The sequence below is a fragment of the Bolinopsis microptera genome, chromosome 2 (assembly GCF_026151205.1).
Source record: "Bolinopsis microptera isolate Bmic1 chromosome 2, MBARI_Bmic_1.0, whole genome shotgun sequence".
In the NCBI taxonomy this organism is placed as follows: Eukaryota; Metazoa; Ctenophora; class Tentaculata; order Lobata; family Bolinopsidae; genus Bolinopsis; species Bolinopsis microptera.
Genome location: NC_087073.1, coordinates 6,673,274 through 6,691,128, shown reverse-complemented (window position 1 = coordinate 6,691,128; position 17,855 = coordinate 6,673,274). Strand labels below are relative to the sequence as shown.

The 17,855-nt window shown below is 39.5% G+C and overlaps 2 protein-coding genes across 2 annotated transcripts; one reads left to right on the top strand and one right to left on the bottom strand.

Moving 5' to 3' along the window:
• Window positions 1–785: 785 nt before the first annotated feature.
• LOC134811354 (major surface-labeled trophozoite antigen 417-like) lies at window positions 786–4,544 on the top strand. Its single transcript, XM_063818145.1, has 3 exons — window positions 786–813; window positions 960–1,041; window positions 1,264–4,544. Exon 3 carries the CDS (start codon window positions 1,433–1,435, stop codon window positions 4,469–4,471), a length of 3,039 nt encoding a protein of 1,012 aa, XP_063674215.1. The 5' UTR covers window positions 786–813; window positions 960–1,041; window positions 1,264–1,432; the 3' UTR covers window positions 4,472–4,544.
• Window positions 4,545–4,555: 11 nt separating this feature from the next.
• On the bottom strand, window positions 4,556–9,263 carry LOC134811355 (uncharacterized). The gene is made up of 9 exons (XM_063818146.1): window positions 9,142–9,263; window positions 8,820–8,951; window positions 8,529–8,668; window positions 7,700–7,819; window positions 7,366–7,538; window positions 7,068–7,161; window positions 6,734–6,949; window positions 6,365–6,586; window positions 4,556–6,200 (listed from the first exon to the last, which is right to left on the bottom strand). The coding sequence occupies exons 7-9, from the start codon at window positions 6,938–6,940 to the stop codon at window positions 5,121–5,123; spliced, it is 1,509 nt and encodes a 502-aa protein (XP_063674216.1). The 5' UTR covers window positions 6,941–6,949; window positions 7,068–7,161; window positions 7,366–7,538; window positions 7,700–7,819; window positions 8,529–8,668; window positions 8,820–8,951; window positions 9,142–9,263; the 3' UTR covers window positions 4,556–5,120.
• Window positions 9,264–17,855: the final 8,592 nt, after the last annotated feature.

The window sequence follows — 17,855 nt, the reverse complement described above, 5'->3', positions numbered from 1 at the left end:
ATTATAACTATAAGCACACATGTATCGACTTTAATAGTGATCGATCACGATCATGGTAATGATATAGAAAAAAAATGGGCAACGTTTCCGAACATCTTACATAAAATATTGGTTGTTTCTTAGCAAATGCAGCCTTGTGTTACTTTGCATTATGTAAATGAAGTTACAGTAAATAGTTTTCCTCAATTCTTAGAAATATGTAGCAACTTTGGATACTTGATATACACAAATTGTATGAGAAGAAGATACATTTTTATTTGATAAGTAGTTATCTTATCTGCAAGCATTGAGAAAAAGGAGTAATTCTGACAGTCACCAGGGTGAAGTGTATCATGTTTCGTGATAAAAACAGGAAGCAAAAATTTGATTAAAAAGCTTGTCTGCATTCTGAAAGGAACGCCAGAAGCAGAAAAGATATTTGATAGCAATAACGTTATCTTCATTTTCAGAGAGAAATGGAAAGTTCTTGATTTTTTAGTCCCTTTTCTCCTGTGTTTTGATTTATTCATTCTGTGCATTTTAAAATCAGCACTAATGACTAAGCTTTTTGAGCGCTTTTATGTTTTAGTTTATTATTTATATTGTAGCTGGGCTTGAGCTGTCACTTAATATATAATTTCCGAACAATAGATGCAAGTAACTGTGGTGTTGCTGTTGCTGGCAGCGTCCCCGCTGACATTTGCTGTTTCCCTTGGCGTTACATCCGGGACAGAGGTTGACGAGGGAAACAACACCTGGGCAGAACTGGTGGAGAATGTTCTGGAGATGTGCTCCAGTTTGTCCAACATGTCGTAGATGAATCTTTGCAGCCCAGTGAGTATGATTTTCTGCTATAATTAATTGTTGGTACTACTGCTAAAATGTCAGCGTCGACCAATTGAATTTGAATGAACGACAAAATAGAGGAATCTTTCACACTTCACATAAGGTTTTGGCCCCCAACGAAATTTATATTTCAGATGAGCTAGATGTAGACTGCAAACCTGGCAGTTATGTTAACAACAAAACTATTTGTGTTCTGTGCCCCGCTGGATCCTACAGGTTAATTTTAACGCGATTTTAAAGGATTTTCCTCGTCTCCCTCATTATCTAATATTCTTATAGCTTAAGCTTATTTTTTCAGCTTAATGATTAATTTGTGTCATGAATTCAGTGCCTAGTAGCGACATCAATCTATGACAAATGTTAACATTACAAAACAAATCATGTCTTCAGAGTTTGTTGAAATCCTGTTGTGATCAAACTAACTCGAACTCCTCTCAGTAACAAGACAAATGCAACAAGCTGCAATCTCTGCATCCCTGGTTCTTATAATGATAAGGAAGGACAAACTCTTTGTGAAGTGTGTTCGGCCGGCTCATTTTCTGACAATAATGGCACGACATCATGTTCACTCTGTGAAGCTGGCTCTTTCTCAAACTATAACTCTACAATGTGTGATCTGTGTGAGCCTGGATCCTATTCTCCAATTAACTCCTCAGCCTGTACCCTTTGCTCCCCAGGTAGCTCAACAGCAGGTTTAAGAGCAGCCACAGAGTGTACAGTGTGCAGTCCTGGCTTCTATGCTCCTGGGAACGGAACAGCAGATTGCCCTGCTTGCGAACCCGGCTCCTTCGCAGCTGATTCTAACTCTACAATCTGTAATCTCTGTGAACCAGGATCTTTTGCTAAAGATGCATCAGCTGAAACCTGTGATTTGTGCAAACCTGGACAATATTCCAACATTCATGGAGCTGAGAGTTGCACTGATTGTGCTGCTGGCTCTTTTTCTGACAAGAATGGAACAACATCATGTTCACTCTGTGACGCAGGCTCTTACTCAGACTCTAACTCTGAAATGTGTAACCTGTGTGAGCCTGGTTCCTATGCTTCAAGTAATGGGTCCTCAGCCTGCACCCTCTGCTCCCCAGGTAGCTCAACAGCTGGTTTAAGAGCAGCCACTGAATGCACTGTGTGCAGTCCTGGCTTCTATGCTCCTGGGAACGGAACAGCAGATTGCCCTGCTTGCGAACCCGGCTCCTTCGCAGCTGATTCTAACTCTACAATCTGTAATCTCTGTGAACCAGGATCTTTTGCTAAAGATGCATCAGCTGAAACCTGTGATTTGTGCAGTCCTGGACAATATTCAAACATTCATGGAGCTGAGGGTTGCATTGATTGTGCTGCTGGCTCTTTTTCTGACAACAACGGAACGACATCATGTATACTTTGTGACGCGGGCTCATTTTCAGAACCTAAATCTAAAATGTGTAACCTGTGTGAGCCTGGTTCCTATTCTCCAGTTAACGGATCTGCAGCCTGCACCCTCTGCTCCCCAGGTAGCTCGACTTTAGATTTCAGAGCAGCCACAGAGTGTACAGTGTGCAGTCCGGGCTTCTTTGCTCCTGGGAACGGAACAGCAAATTGTAGTCCCTGTCCTCGTGGCTCCTCCTCCGCTGAATCCAACTCTACCTCTTGCACTGTGTGCCAGGCTGGAACCTTTGCTGAACACCACGCTTGCGAGACTTGCTCCCCCTGCTCGGCAGGGTCATATTCTGAGGCCAATGCCACAATTTGTAATCTTTGTGAGCCTGGAACTTTTGCTGAGAAAGAGGGCTCTGCTGTTTGTTCTCCGTGTAGTCCTGGACAGTATTCCAGCATCAGAGCAGCTACAAGCTGTACTGATTGTGCCCCTGGCTCATTTTCTGACAAGAATGGCACAACAGAATGTACTGGTTGCGCCGCTGGCTCGTTTTCAGACAAGAATGGCACAACAGAGTGCAGTGAATGTTCTGCAGGGTCTTTTTCAGAAATAAATGCTACAATGTGCGACTTGTGCGGTCCTGGTACCTACACAGACAAGAAGGGAGCTGGGTTCTGCGGAGCATGTCCTGCTGGTACCAGTACCGGAGGGTTGGTGCGAGGAGCTACTGATTGTGAGCAGTGTGTGGCGGGTACTTCCAGTCAGTCAGGAAGTGTGATCTGCTCGGACTGCACGCCAGGGTCCTTCAGTGACACTGCCGGGGCTGCTGACTGTAAACTATGTGATGAAGGATCTGCTAGTGAAGAGATGAAGGCTACAAGCTGCACTAAGTGTGTTCCTGGCAGTTTTAGCAACTCAACAGGACAAACCAAGTGTGTTCTGTGTGAAGCAGGAGCCTCTACAAACGGAAAGGGTGGTTCAGAGTCCTGCTCTTCCTGCTCTCTTGGTTACAACGCTACTAGCCCCGGGACTGGGAACTGTACTGCTTGCCCTGCCGGCTACTTTGCTGATAAGACCGGGAGTAAAGACTGTAGCCCCTGCTCAGCTGGCACCTTCACGGACACCAACGCTACAATCTCCTGTTCTAACTGCAGTGCAGGGAGCTATTCAGACCAGGGTGCTGCCATCTGCAACCTGTGTGGACCTGGCAGTGTCTCCTCCAACCCTGGTGCAGGTTCCTGTGAAATGTGTCCGGCTGGGACCAGTACTGACGGTATTGTCAGAGGGGCTAAAACCTGCACGGATTGTGTAGCAGGAACTATAACCAGCTCACCGGGAGGTTTGATCTGTGAGCCCTGCTTTCCTGGTACGTCTACTAACAACGCTACTGCAGCTGCACAGTGCACCCCTTGCTCCCCTGGCTACTCAGCAGCTTCAGAGGGAGCTGTTGAGTGTGATATCTGTCAACAGGGATCTTTTGCTGACGGAAAGGGACAAACTAGCTGTACCTCTTGCCCCAGCAATAAAACTCACACCACCTACAGAACAGGATCTACCTCCCCTACAGATTGTATCGGACCTATACTTCTTGGCATGAACAGCTCTGAGATGGCAGTGGCAGAGTTCTACGAGGGGGGCTCCATCGACAACATACTAGGGGAGATATCCTACCTAGTGGCTGTGTCTGGGGACTGGGTAGTGGATGTAGGTGGCACTGGAGAGGAGATAGTGGTGGTTAACGGAGGACACTTGGAGTTGAGGAAGGCAGTGTACCTTATTTCCCCCGTAATGACAGGCTTGTTCTGCTACATTGACGAGGAGGAACACGGTCAGTACTTCAGAGGGTACCAGAAGGTGGATAGAGAGGGCAGGAAGTGTCTGACTCCCTGCAGGAATGAGGAGAAGGCGAGTGAGGGTCCTACCTGTCTTGTTAATGTTAACGGCACACAACAACCATCAGTGTGCGGGGTACCTAAGTGTGTGTGGAACGTGGCGTGTTATGCACAAGATGGCGTTGGTTACCGTGGAAACCAAACCACCGGAACTCAAAGTGGAGAAAGCTACACGTGTCAGAACTGGTCACGTGATTTCCCACATCCCCACATGTATCACCCATCTCCTAGCAACACGGCAGTGTACGGTATTGGTCAGCACAACAAGTGTCGGAACCCGGACCCCAGGAACTCAGGACAGCCTTGGTGCTACACCACCAGCATCCTGGTACGATACGTTTACTGTTCAGAGATACTTCATTGTGAGGATACCGACCTTCCTGTCTTCCACTTTTAGGACTTCCAGCACGGGGCCGCGGGTGCTTTTATCTTTTCAACCTTTATACAGTTTATACAGACTTGTTATTGAGACAAATTGGTTAAAAATAGTTGGTATATGTTATTCTTAACTCAATACAGTTTAACTTGCTCATAAAACTCAGTTTATATGTCATCTTACCATAACTATAAAATTAGAAAGGCTGACGTGTTAAGCTCATTTATTCGTGTGAGCCCTAAATTCTTTCATCCCAAAATCCTCCTTTCGGACAAAAATTTGTTAAAAATAGGATTCGATACACACAGCAAGGTTTGCCAATTTTGTGCAATAAATTTAACCATTATTAATCTGATTTACCTGAATTTTAGTCACAATATCGATTAAATATTTGGTTGACTCCATTAAGGTCCATTGTAAAAATAGCACAAAGTTTTCCCACGAAAGTCAGTATGAATGAATACTAAGTTATCAAACAGGATGCGAGGGAATAAAGTGTTTCTCTCCATATTGTTTAGAAACGTGTCACTTCTTGTGTCGAGAAGCTTTTGCTATGAAATAGTAAAAGAGGTTGAAAAGGAAAAGTAATTTTCATGCTCACGTTGGTAAAAAAATCGCGATCTTATGATCTCTACCCGAAAGTAAAGTTTAAGAATCCAGTGTTATAGCACTAGTGTTTATGTGTCTTAAAGTGGTAAAACTCCGTTCTCCCACTCTTGTGAACAGATTTGCAAAACTCGAGCAGATGAGACTCGCAAACCACACCCTTATCATGGTTAGCTCTGTTAACCTGAGCTATAAACCTCAGTCTCTCCCTGCACTCCCTGCTACTCGGGTCTGTCCAAGAGGTCTGGGTGTCCCCCATGTGTTCTAACCACAGGGACATCCTAAACCTGGCCACATCCCCTGTGGGTAACGGTCCGTTCATAACACTAGGGTGATGGGGCTGGCACAGAGCCAGAGCTACTTCGTAGTCCTTGTTTGCGAGCTGAGTGTGGCTGGTTGGAGATCCCATTATCAAGTGCTCGTCGTCTATGATAACAACCTGAGAATGTACGAATATCATCTGACTCTGAATGTTATGATCGTGTTCTTTAAGCTTGTAGGGGGTACTGGAACCGTTGTTTCGGAGAGTGTAAACCTGGACATAGTCTGTTGGGTGTTTATCTGCTGATCCCTTGTGTCGAGCAATACAGTTTCCTATCATGTTATACATTTTAGCAATACAATCCCTGTGGTAAACGTTTACACGATCTGTGTCGGGATCTGAAGCTAACTTCATGTTGGATGTGTGGATGTAAAGTTCAGGGATCACGAGGAACACCGTGAACTCTGTTCTGTTTTCAATAGATATCATAATCCGTGTTATCATCTCGTTTAGGACCGGGTTCAGAGTAAAACCGTCCGGTTCTTTCGTTTTGAACAAAATCGGACATTCCACGTAAACGAATTTCTTCGCTTTCTTAATATGATTAATTAAACATTGTTGGATGACATCCTCATTAGTAGTCATAACACTTTTCGTCCTACTTCTAGCACGTCTGGTTGACCGTCTCTTTAGAGACGATGTGGGGTTGCTAGGGTTAGCAATGCTCGTCAGGAGACTGCATTCCCACTCGTCTGTCTTGTTTCCGGGAGGGGGGTTATCCAGATCGTAGTCTTCATCGTCTATTTCCGCAAAGTTCGTTTTAGGTCCGTGTTTTAACCACTCCTCCTCGAAATGTACCATGAGATCGTGTGCTAGGCGGCCCTGTAAAGGTGGGTATCTTAAGAAGATAGGACTTCTTTCACAAAAAGTAGTAAAACCAGTAAGGAGTCTGTTATCAGTTTCCTACCGAAATATTCCCTTGTTCTTCGCTGCATGAACGTGAGGTGATTGATAAAATCAACAGCTAAATCTGTCCACGAACTCACCTCAAATCTGCTGGTTGTATCATGCCAAGGTAACCTAGCACCTGAGGAATCACAAGTTGTAGTCTCAATTTCCTGGTCAGGAGTGTCCTTGGGACCACAAATCTGACAGTAAGACTGACCCCGGGCCCGGAGGTTCAGACAGGGGTTGTAGAAGTCACCCCGGTGCAGTGTGCGTTGTGTGTCGAAGAGAGAGTGACCTGGCGTGTCCCATCTTCCTGTTACCTGTCATGGACATCATTTTAGACTTGGCCAGCTCATCTTTTACACTTATTTCATGGTTTTGACTTATACACCCATCGATGTGGTATTTAATGTTTTTGTGAGGATGAATGCTCTTGATCTCGACTCTCGAATAACGTAATAACTAACCAGGTCCAAGCCCCCGAAGTAAGCAACAAGTCGTCTCTGCGGCACGTTAACGTTCTCCAGAGACGTGTCCACCAAAACGAAGGAGGAGGTGTGGTCATCTCGTGTGGGCGGTCTCACTGAAACCTGTACGGAACTAGCAGCGAATCTCAGCTTCAAGTGTCGTTCAGGATCGTGCAGGTGGCACATGTACTCACAAGGGGACCCCATACACAGCTCCTGTGGGATCTAGCTGGCTAATTGTTAACTATGGCTCTAGTCTATAACATGATATTCTGTATTTGATGGTATTATTTGCTAATCATGATTTTAAAATTTGATACCCTAAATGATTAACCTGGACTTGGATAAGGACTTGCACCCCTTCTCTGCACGTTCTAGAAGTATCTGTCCTAGCGTCTCACACGGTGTGTATCTCGACAACTTCAAATCTGAGAACAAGTTTTTTACTAATACTAAGATATTAACTATTATTTAAACTAAGAGCCCTAGGGCCTTGACCCCATAGAATATCATCTTTTATCTTGTATTGTATCGTTAAATGATGTCCTTCATAAAATTGGTCGATTATGAAAGATAATATATTATAGTGATAAAAGTTATGTTTTCTACCATTCCAGCTCACAATTACTAACCAGGATTGAGTGTATATCCGCTGATGTAGATAAGATCTTGAGCTTGTTTGAGATCACGGTACAAATCTATCCAGCTGCTTTCTCCAGCCTTGACTTGTATCGTAGAGTTCCTCCTAACGTGGGTGTCATGTTGGGGAAACTTGGCACAGCACGCATCCTGATATAGTCTCAACCTGGAAATAAGATATTATAGATATCATGATAAAAGTGTGAAGCTGGTCATGATATATCAACTGTCAGTGTCTCCAAAGTGTCATTGATCAATAAGATCTTATTTTAATTTTTCCTTCAATTCACAAAGTTTCTTTAATTCAGAAAGTAATGTCAAATTTACCTTGTGGTTGTTCTGAGAGGAAACATGTTGTTTTGTACGTTCTTGTTTTTGGTCTTGAAACTGATCTCTACCCTCAGCTTGCCACAATCCTGTCTCCCCTGAGGACTTATCAGTGGAAACCTGAGGAGGAGTGTCGAGTAAACATTTAAATATTTAAAACAATTACAGCATATGTTCATGACAAGGCAAACATAAATACCAGCATTAAAGGATGAGGGGACCTTATAAAAAGTTTTTTTCTCGTGCAAATCCTTTTATTACATTAATCGTATAAACCACTTTAGTGAAATCCGCAAAGTTGTATTTCATTCGCGCGCCGAGATATCCAGCCAAAAAAATTTGAACCTGTGACGTCAATTATGTGAGTTGCTCTGATCCGCGCATATAGAAATACAGGTAAAATGAGCGTGCGGGCCGACTAAATTACTAATTAAGAATAAATTAACAATTTACGATACTAACGAGCCTATAACCAATGGAGAGGAGACTTTTTATGACCGGTTGAAAAAAGAATTATCATCCTACGATAACCATGAGCCGAGATACACCTTGAATAAGATTGAAGTCACACAGAAAGGCATGTAAATTATGTATATTTATAGCTCCCAACGTAACACCTAGCAACTCCCTGTTTCGTACCACAGTTGATATATCAACATGTCATATCAACACAACACGGTCCTAATAAAAATGGATCGGGTAGGAATGAAATGCATGTCTTCATTCCAGTTGGACAAGCACCAAGCACCAAGCTTTTAAGTTCTAACTCACTATGTGACACTACTTTATAATCCGGCCTGATAAAAATAAAGTTTGCGATTAAACCCACCAGCCGGATATAATCTCCTCCTCGAGTAGCTCGTCCACTTCAATAGCTAACCAGCCCAACATGTCACATCCCACCACATCACGGTCCTTCACCTTGAAGGTCACTGACCGAGCTTTACTGTTCACGTCTACGTTAAAAACCTGTCGTTTGTTAACTGTTAGTTTTAGTTATTTTCAATCAAATTTCTTCATTTGGGGTATGTAGGGGGATTAATTCTTGAGCCTTTGACAATACAATCTACAAGTTTAACTTCAATAACAATCTATGTATGCCTTCTAGATTATTTTTCACCTCATTCCAGCGAGGATTGAGATTGTTGTCCTTGACGAACGTTTTGGCTACCCTGGTAACACCAACATCAACAGAAACATAGGGGTCTGATACATCTTCATGAACTACCGTGTTATCTCTGTTTAACAAACCCTGCAGTCGAATTTAATGTTACGAGGATATTCTATCGCAAGGAAAAGTGCTACTCAGGAAAAGTGCTATTAATGTTAAGTACTACTAAGTCAAAGTGATAGTTGTAGATTGTAATCGTCAAGTTTTTCACATATATATAATATATATATATAATAATGCTATGCAGAATAAGTTTTCTTAGCATCCTCACCTTTGCTTCGATGATGTGTATTCGTAGACTCCCTTTCAAAAGACCCATTTGTTAGCAGCTACTTACAACCACTCACTAGACGTGTTATAATAAATATACAAAATACATCTCAATCCCAGCCTGAGAACGTAACTTTAAAGTTGAGGAATGTACAGCTCGAGTAGGCAAAACAAGACGGCTGGATGTGAACAAGAGTCAGCGAGGTTTATTAACACGAGAATACATATGCTGGGATATATTTAGCACCTTGGAAGCTTGGACCGGCGTTTTTTATATGGTTTCTTCATATCATGGTACTGGTGAAGCTACAGTTCACACAATGATTTGGGCGAATCAAATGGAGGTGTCTGAAAACGCGATAGACGAAAAAAGAATTTTGCACAACTGCAAGGAATGATCTTATTGATCGCCAAAGTTCTCGACTGAAGAATGCAAAACTTTGTTCAATGCTGTATATTAGATCAGACTTAAATCCAAAATAGCCGATTGCAAATATCTTACTACTTTATTTAAAGAAGGTCCACAAAATCTGTATGGTCACAGTGCTGGCAAACACGAGCGGTGTCTTTATTGGGGGTATACTATGTACCCCCTTTACTATTGTACCCCCTTTACTATTATACCCCCTTTACTACTATAACCCCTTTGGTACTCGTCGGAAGCCTCTTTCGTGCACGCGAAGCGTGCACTCCGGCCGGAGGCGGCGGCCGAAGGCCGCCTCCTCCGGCACGAGTTTTTCAGGCATTAAGACTCATCGGAAGTCGTTCAGCAGATTTATTTTTAGTTCAAAACATTCTAATTTGATGTCAAAGATGACAGGAATAAAAAATAGTAATGTTGAGATTTTTAAGAAATTTGCATAAAATACTCGCCAGCACTGTTATACGAAATTCGGTAAAAAACCCAAAATCGCCATATTCAGGTGCCTTAAAAACCATGTTAAAATTGAGTTAGAGATCTGAAATTTTTTAGGGCGTCTAGACGTTGACCAAATCGACTGCAAAAAAAGTTTCAGGTTTCAGGAGCATCGGGAAGTGGGTTTTCTAGAACCCCTGTTTTACGATAGATTGTCGTGATACATACATATATACATATATTTTACCAAAACCCATAATCATGGGTAGAGTGGACCGCTGCCAGTGTCTCTCTTTCCCAAACAAAAGGAAATGATATTAATTTGATTGACCGTTCTCAAATGCAAAATGATACCGAGAATGAAATCGGTCGCTCGCTTTTCCCATTCATTCACGGCTTACGAATTGTATAAATAAGTTTCGATTGATTACATCAATCTGATGCTGTAAAAATCTCTTTGGGTTGCGTTCGGGTCGATACCTAGTATTTCGGGGTAAGGGACAAGGGTGGTAGTTATTACTTATTGAACAAGCTGAAGTTTATTGAATCTTCATTGCCGAGTACAGCTGCCTTTGGGTAGTTTTTCTTAATCTATTAGGTACAATTGTAAATAAATGGGAAAAGCGAGCGACCGATTTCATTCTCGGTATCATTTTGCATTTGAGAACGGTCAATCAAATTAATATCATTTCCTTTTGTTTGGGAAAGAGAGACACTGGCAGCGGTCCACTCTACCCATGATTATGGGTTTTGGTAAAATATCATCTCTTTTTGATTATAATGTCAGGGTACTTTATAAAGTCGAAATATAAACTGATATCTTCATTAATAAGGAGGAAGTTTCAACGATTTCGAAATTTTTCCTTTAAAAACATTTCCTTGTGTTTAGGGAAGCATATCGGTCGATCACTGACTGAATATGCCACTTAATACTCATTCAAGTTGGCATTAAATTCATATATAATGACATTAAACTGTCGTGGCAAAGCAGAATTTGTTGGAAATCACGAATGAGCAAAATTCTCACCTTTCGCACGTGCAAACTTTGAGTGGACGTTGCGTGCGCATCCAATATTGAATCGCCGTAACTTTTTGCATGTACTTGTTTTATATATAGCTTGATAAGCATGCAAAGTTTCAAAGTATTTCAAGAAGAACTGTAATCACAACGGCACTCTAAAGTTGACAGAAAATGACGAAAACAGCAATTTTCAGTGATTTTAGCAATTTTCTATCAATTTGGGCGTGTCCCCACGTGTGCAACTTTTCGATTTTCAACTTTAAAACTAGCCTAATGCACAATTTATACCTATAGGAAGCAAAACTAAGCTCCACAATCCAAGGCATGGCCCAACACCAGAGAATACTAAATCGCAAAATTGACGTTTTTATAAAATAATTCTTCAAAAAAGCACAAACTTCAATGACGAATATCTTTATGAAGGAGCAAGCTAGAAAAACTTTCCGGTAGATTTTCAGAATGCTTGAACAATTATCTAAGATGAAAACTTCCTCAGATTTTGAATAAAATTACTCCTTAATGGTTTAAAATTAATTTTAAAAGTTATTACTTTGTCAAAAATCAAGTTTTAAAAACGGTTAACTTGATGACGTCATCAAGGGGTGTTTATGACGTCAAATAATTTTTGTATACAATGTAAACTAAAGTGTAAACAATTATTTGCAAGACCTGTGGTCGGAAATGGCTGTATCTTTTATACTTTTGAATCTATGGACAATTAAATACAGGCTACAATTGACTGGCAAAGCGTCTATCCCTGAATATATATATATATATATATATATATGTATGTATATATCACGACAATCTATCGTAAAACAGGGGTTCTAGAAAACCCACTTCCCGATGCTCCTGAAACCTGAAACTTTTTTTGCAGTCGATTTGGTCAACGTCTAGTCGTCCTAAAAAATTTCAGATCTCTAACTCAATTTTAACATGGTTTTTAAGGCACCTGAATATGGCGATTTTGGGTTTTTTACCGAATTTCGTATAACAGTGCTGGCGAGTATTTTATGCAAATTTCTTAAAAATCTCAACATAACTATTTTTTATTCCTGTCATCTTTGACATCAAATTAGAATGTTTTGAACTAAAAATAAATCTGTCGAACGACTTCCGATGAGTCTTAATGCCTGAAAAACTCCTGCCGGAGGCGGCGGCCTTCGGCCGCCGCCTCCGGCCGGAGTGCACGCTTCGCGTGCACGAAAGAGGCCTGTAACGTGTACCAAAGGGGGTATAATAGTAAAGGGGGTATAATAGTAAAGGGGGTATAATAGTAAATGGGGTACATAGTATACCCACAATAAATGCAACGGTCGTGCTTGCCAGCACTGTGATATACATATATTCAGGGATAGACGCTTTGCCAGTCAATTGTAGCCTGTATTTAATTGTCCATAAATTCAAAAGTATAAAAGATACAGCCATTTCCGACCACAGGTTTTGCAAATAATTGTTTATACTTTAGTTTACATTGTATAAAAAATTATATGCCGTCATAAACACCCCTTGATGACGTCATCAAGTTAACCATTTTTAAAACTTGATTTTTGACAAAGTAATAACTTTTAAAATTAATTTTAAACCATTAAGGAGTAATTTTATTCAAAATCTGAGGAAATTTTTACCCTAGATAATTGTTCAAGCATTCTGAAAATCTACCGGAAAGTTTTTCTAGCTTGCTCCTTCATAAAGATATTCGTCATTGAAGTTTGTGCTTTTTTGAAGAATTATTTTATAAAAACGTCAAATTTGCGATTTAGTATTCTCTGATGTTGGGCCATGCCTTGGATTGTAGAGCTCAGTTCTGCTTCCTATAGGTATAAATTGTGCATTAGGCTAGTTTTAAAGTTGAAAATCGAAAAGTTGCACACGTTGGGACACGCCAAAATTGATAGAAAATCGCTAAAATCACTGAAAATTTCTGTTTTCGTCATTTTCTGTCAACTTTAGAGTGCCGTTGTGATAACAGTTCTTCTTGAAATACTTTGAAACTTTGCATGCTTTACAAGCTATATGGACACGTTCATTTGAGTTTGAGGATATTGGTAAACAAAAATAATAGCGTTTTTGACGATAGTGGCTTAATTTTGACATCTATTAACTTAGCACGTTCAGAAGTTCTGAACATTAGCCACGTAACTCATACTCCCATATGCACCGCTCAGAAAGAAAATCTATTGTTGTTAGGCACTATAATGTTTCAAATGTCACATTTTGTGTGACTTATTTAACTGCAGTTGTCTAATTATCATTCCTTGGTCTGAAATATAGTAAATTAGGTCAATCTAACAATTATGATACAACATTGGTTAATGGGCACGGATCGAACGGTTACAAGGCAATATTTGGGTAACTTTGTCACACTCATGATACCATACCTCTATTCTACTGTGAGGTGTCCTAAAAACCCTTTCAACTCATTATTTGATGGTTGCTCTACCAATCATAGCCCTAAAATATGTTGTTTTGACTAGTTAGCTAATACAGGCACTTGGTTATTGGGAAATGAGGTTAATTCTGTCACAATATATGAAATTTTAAATTTTGGGCGAATTATTTATATCTGATTTTGGTTTGAAAGGTGGGAAAATTTTATATGATGACAATGTAGTTGATGCAAGTTAAGATCAGTTGATGTTTACATTGTCACAAAAAATTATACGAAATCGTAAATAGATTAAAAACAATGATTATAGAATGAAATAGTCTCTTATAATAACTCTTATAATAACTGATGTGACAAAGTAAACATGTCTTGCCCATATTTGGAAGATCTATAATATTCTATACCTTTATTAGAATATTGTCCAGAATATCAGAGCTTAAGTTTAACAATTTTAGGTTAAATTTTTCAAAGTCACTAAAAATGTGACAAAATTAACTTTTCATGTCCCAACAATTTCAAGATAGTGTGTAAAAATTAGCATAGGCTGCTTTATTACCTATATAAATCAATCCAAACTACAAAAAAATATATGTTAATGTGATGATGGTTACCTAACTCTTATAATAACTGATGTGACAAAGTAAACATGTCTTGCCCCTATTTTGAAGATCTATAACTTTATTAGAATTCAACATTCTTTCAGAAACGATTGGAAGAATATTGTCCAGAACATAAGAGCTCAATTTTAAAAATTTAGATTAATTTGTCAAAGACATTAAAAATGTGACAAAATTAACTTTCCCTGCCCCAACAGTATCAAGATACTGTTAAAATTGGCATAGGATGCTTTATTACAGGTATATTAAAGTATTAATCGATCCAAACTACGAAAAATATCTTTTAATCTGATGACGATTACCTAAGTCTTATAATAACTGATGTGACAAAGTAAACATGTCTTGCCCCTATTTTGAAGGACTATACCTCTATTAGAATACTATGTAACTTTATCATCAACAAAATTTCGATAAACTAGTTATTTTGCCAGCAAGGAGCTAACAGAGTTATAATAATTTTTTGTGACGAAATTACCCTATTTTTGACCATGTAGCGGTAGTTTAATTGTGACACTGTTAACATATTACCACCTGATAATGATTTATGTGACTGGTGCATGGTACTATCAGTGTTGTTTGATCCATAGTACGTAATATTTAAGGGGTTTAAGCTGGTATATCATTATTTGTTCAATTTCACACATGTTCAGATATCATCAAGATTATGTGACAAAGTAAACTTGGTTGTGCCTTCTGTGTTTTAATTCCTTACGACTATATGATATAATAACAATTCCCAGCACTTCCAGGCTATCAAATAAACTTACACTACTCAGCATTGCTTATCAGGGTGCCCTAAACATTCATCACATATTTTCTTTAATGTGTGACAGAGTAAACCTGAATGCACCATCTAACGAAAAAAGTCGTCAAATATGTAGGTAATGGTCATATGTACCCATCCAATCAACTGGACACTAAAAAATTTGGTCAAAAACGGCAGCAAGGGGTCCATATTTACTCCGTCACATGTTTATAGTGTGACTATGTAACCATTTCCGTGCCGGCCGTATTTAAGCGATATCTTATCACCTGATTAAGATATCGTTATGTGACAAAGTTAGCCTAGAGGATGAGACGATTATCCTAACCATCAAGGGTTTAAGTAATTTCATAGTGGGACAAAGTCAACTACACTGTGCCTTCTAATAGGGTCACTTATATTTACCAATATCCTCAAACTCAAATGAACGTGTCCATATATAAAACAATTACATGCAAAAATTTACGGCGATTCAATATTGGATGCTCACGCAACGTCTGCTCAAAGTTTGCACGTGCGAAAGGTGAGAATTTTGCTCATTCGTGATTTCCAACAAATTCTGCTTTGCCACGACAGTTTAATGTCATTATATATGAATTTAATGCCAACTTGAATGAGTATTAAATGGCATATTCAGTCAGTGATCGACCGATATGCTTACCTAAACACAAGGAAATGTTTTTAAAGGAAAAATTTCGAAATCGTTGAAAATTCCTCCTTATTAATGAAGATATCAGTTTATATTTCGACTTTATAAAGTACCCTGACATTATAATCAAAAAGAGATGATATTTTACCAAAACCCATAATCATGGGTAGAGTGGACCGCTGTCAGTGTCTCTCTTTCCCAAACAAAAGGAATTGATATTACTTTGATTGACCGTTCTCAAATGTAAAATGATACCGAGAATGAAATCGGTCGCTCGCTTTTCCCATTCATTTACAATTGTAATAGATTAAGAAGAACTACCCAAAGGCAGCTGTACTCGGCAATGAAGATTCAATAAACTTCAGCTAATTCAATAAGTAATACTAATAACTACCACCCTTACCCCGAAATACTAAGTATCGACCCGAACGCAACCCAAAGAGATTTTTACAGCATCTGATTGATGTAATCAATCGAAACTTATTACAATTCGTAAGCCGTGAATGAATGGGAAAAGCGAGCGACCGATTTCATTCTCGGTATCATTTTACATTTGAGAACGGTCAATCAAAGTAATATCAATTCCTTTTGTTTGGGAAAGAAAGACACTGACAGCGGTCCACTCTACCCATGATTATGGGTTTTGGTAAAATTATCTTATGAGAAATTATTTAGACGCCAACACGATTGATAGCGAGTATTACAAATATTAATTAAAGTATTAACAATACGCCACCACGAATAATGTAAATTACAGAATATCAGCGCTAAATGGGTAAGTAGCATGTAACAGCACTAAAGTAGCATGAAACAGCGCTAAAGTAGCATGTAACAGCGCTAAAGTAGCATGTAACAGCGCTAAAGTAGCATGTAACAGCGCTAAAGTGCATATGGGTAAGTAGCATGTAAAAGCGCTAAAGCTGTATGCCTTATATTGGTGCATACTCCCAAACTGCCTCAACTAGAAGAATTACAAAAACTATATGGAGTTAAGTGGTAAACTATTGGTAGTTCGTATTTAATAGACAGTTAATTTATTTGTAATGAGGAACGGACCTCAACATATGCAGTATAACTATAATATGTTAACAGGAAAAACTTTTAGGGCATCAAACTAGTAACTGGGCCACTTTTAACTTTCGAGGTTCCGGTTAAGTTAGAAGCATTAACTTGCTTAGATAATAACGAAGGGCAAATACCCATCTGACAAACTCAACAACTTTAACTGCTTAGTATCTGCGTTAAATATAGCTTTGTCTTTAGGGGAGTGTACCTTTCTTTACTCTTTAATAAATTAAGTTATTTCTGTAGTAATGTAAACTTTTTTGATGTTTGCCATACAAAATCAGGTCACATATACTTAAAGGGTATTACAAATTAAAACAGGAATTTAAACCAGGAACCGGAAACTTCATCAAGTTATGCTCCTCAGCTCAGAGGACTAAATGTGGATTGAAGGTTGGTGTTTCCAGCTGGGTAGATTTGGAAAAGTTCCAGGATTATGGTAACTAACACGTGCAAACTGCACCCGGCCTAGACTTTATCTAACTGGGCCAAACTTTTGCTCTTCTACTAGTTCTACGCATGCTACAGGAGATACGGCTGGTCTATAAAAACGCGACGATTCCAATTTAATGTTCAAACGCCAAATTTTCGAAACATTAGCAACTACACATGACTTGATGTGTTATTTAAACAGCTATTTTGCTATGTTAATATCATTATTTGACGTAGTAAAAATAAAATAAGCTCATTTATCAACGAATTGACAAACCAATGGCCAAACAACCTGCAAATTGTCGATAGAAAATTGGAGGCCATAACTCGCGGCGTCATGAATTAACAACAGGTGAAATCCATATACATGAACCAATTATATTTACATGCAGATATGCCCTGCTGAGGATGTTTCTAATTGGACGAAAGCAAAGTGAGACTGAGTGACGCCCGTGTAGCGGTAGCAGTACATCTGCAAAACTACAATCGGGAGGAGGTGGTGGTGAACAGCGCTGCCAGAAGTTAATGCTGTTTCCAGGTTTTCGTACTGCACAACATGAGTTATGGTAGGCTGCAACGCACTAACTAGCTGAGATACAAACTTGCGGGTACTTGCAGGGCTTCCTTGTCGACGCTACTTTTAGAGATTGCTGTTATTTGGATCAAAGGGAAATCATCGCCGTAGGAGAAAGAAAAGATATTTTCGTTTTTCAGGGATTTGGTTGCAAATAGTACAAATAGTTCATGGCTTAACTTATCGGCCCCATCATTCAGTCAGAAAGAATTGTGAGTGGCTAAACTTATGGACCGTTAAAGTTATGGGCGCAAACGGCCTGGCAGACCAAGCATTTTCAACAGCATTTTGCTTTGATAATTGGGCCTTTAATTTTTGATTCAATCTGTACAAGAGCAAGCATGGAGAA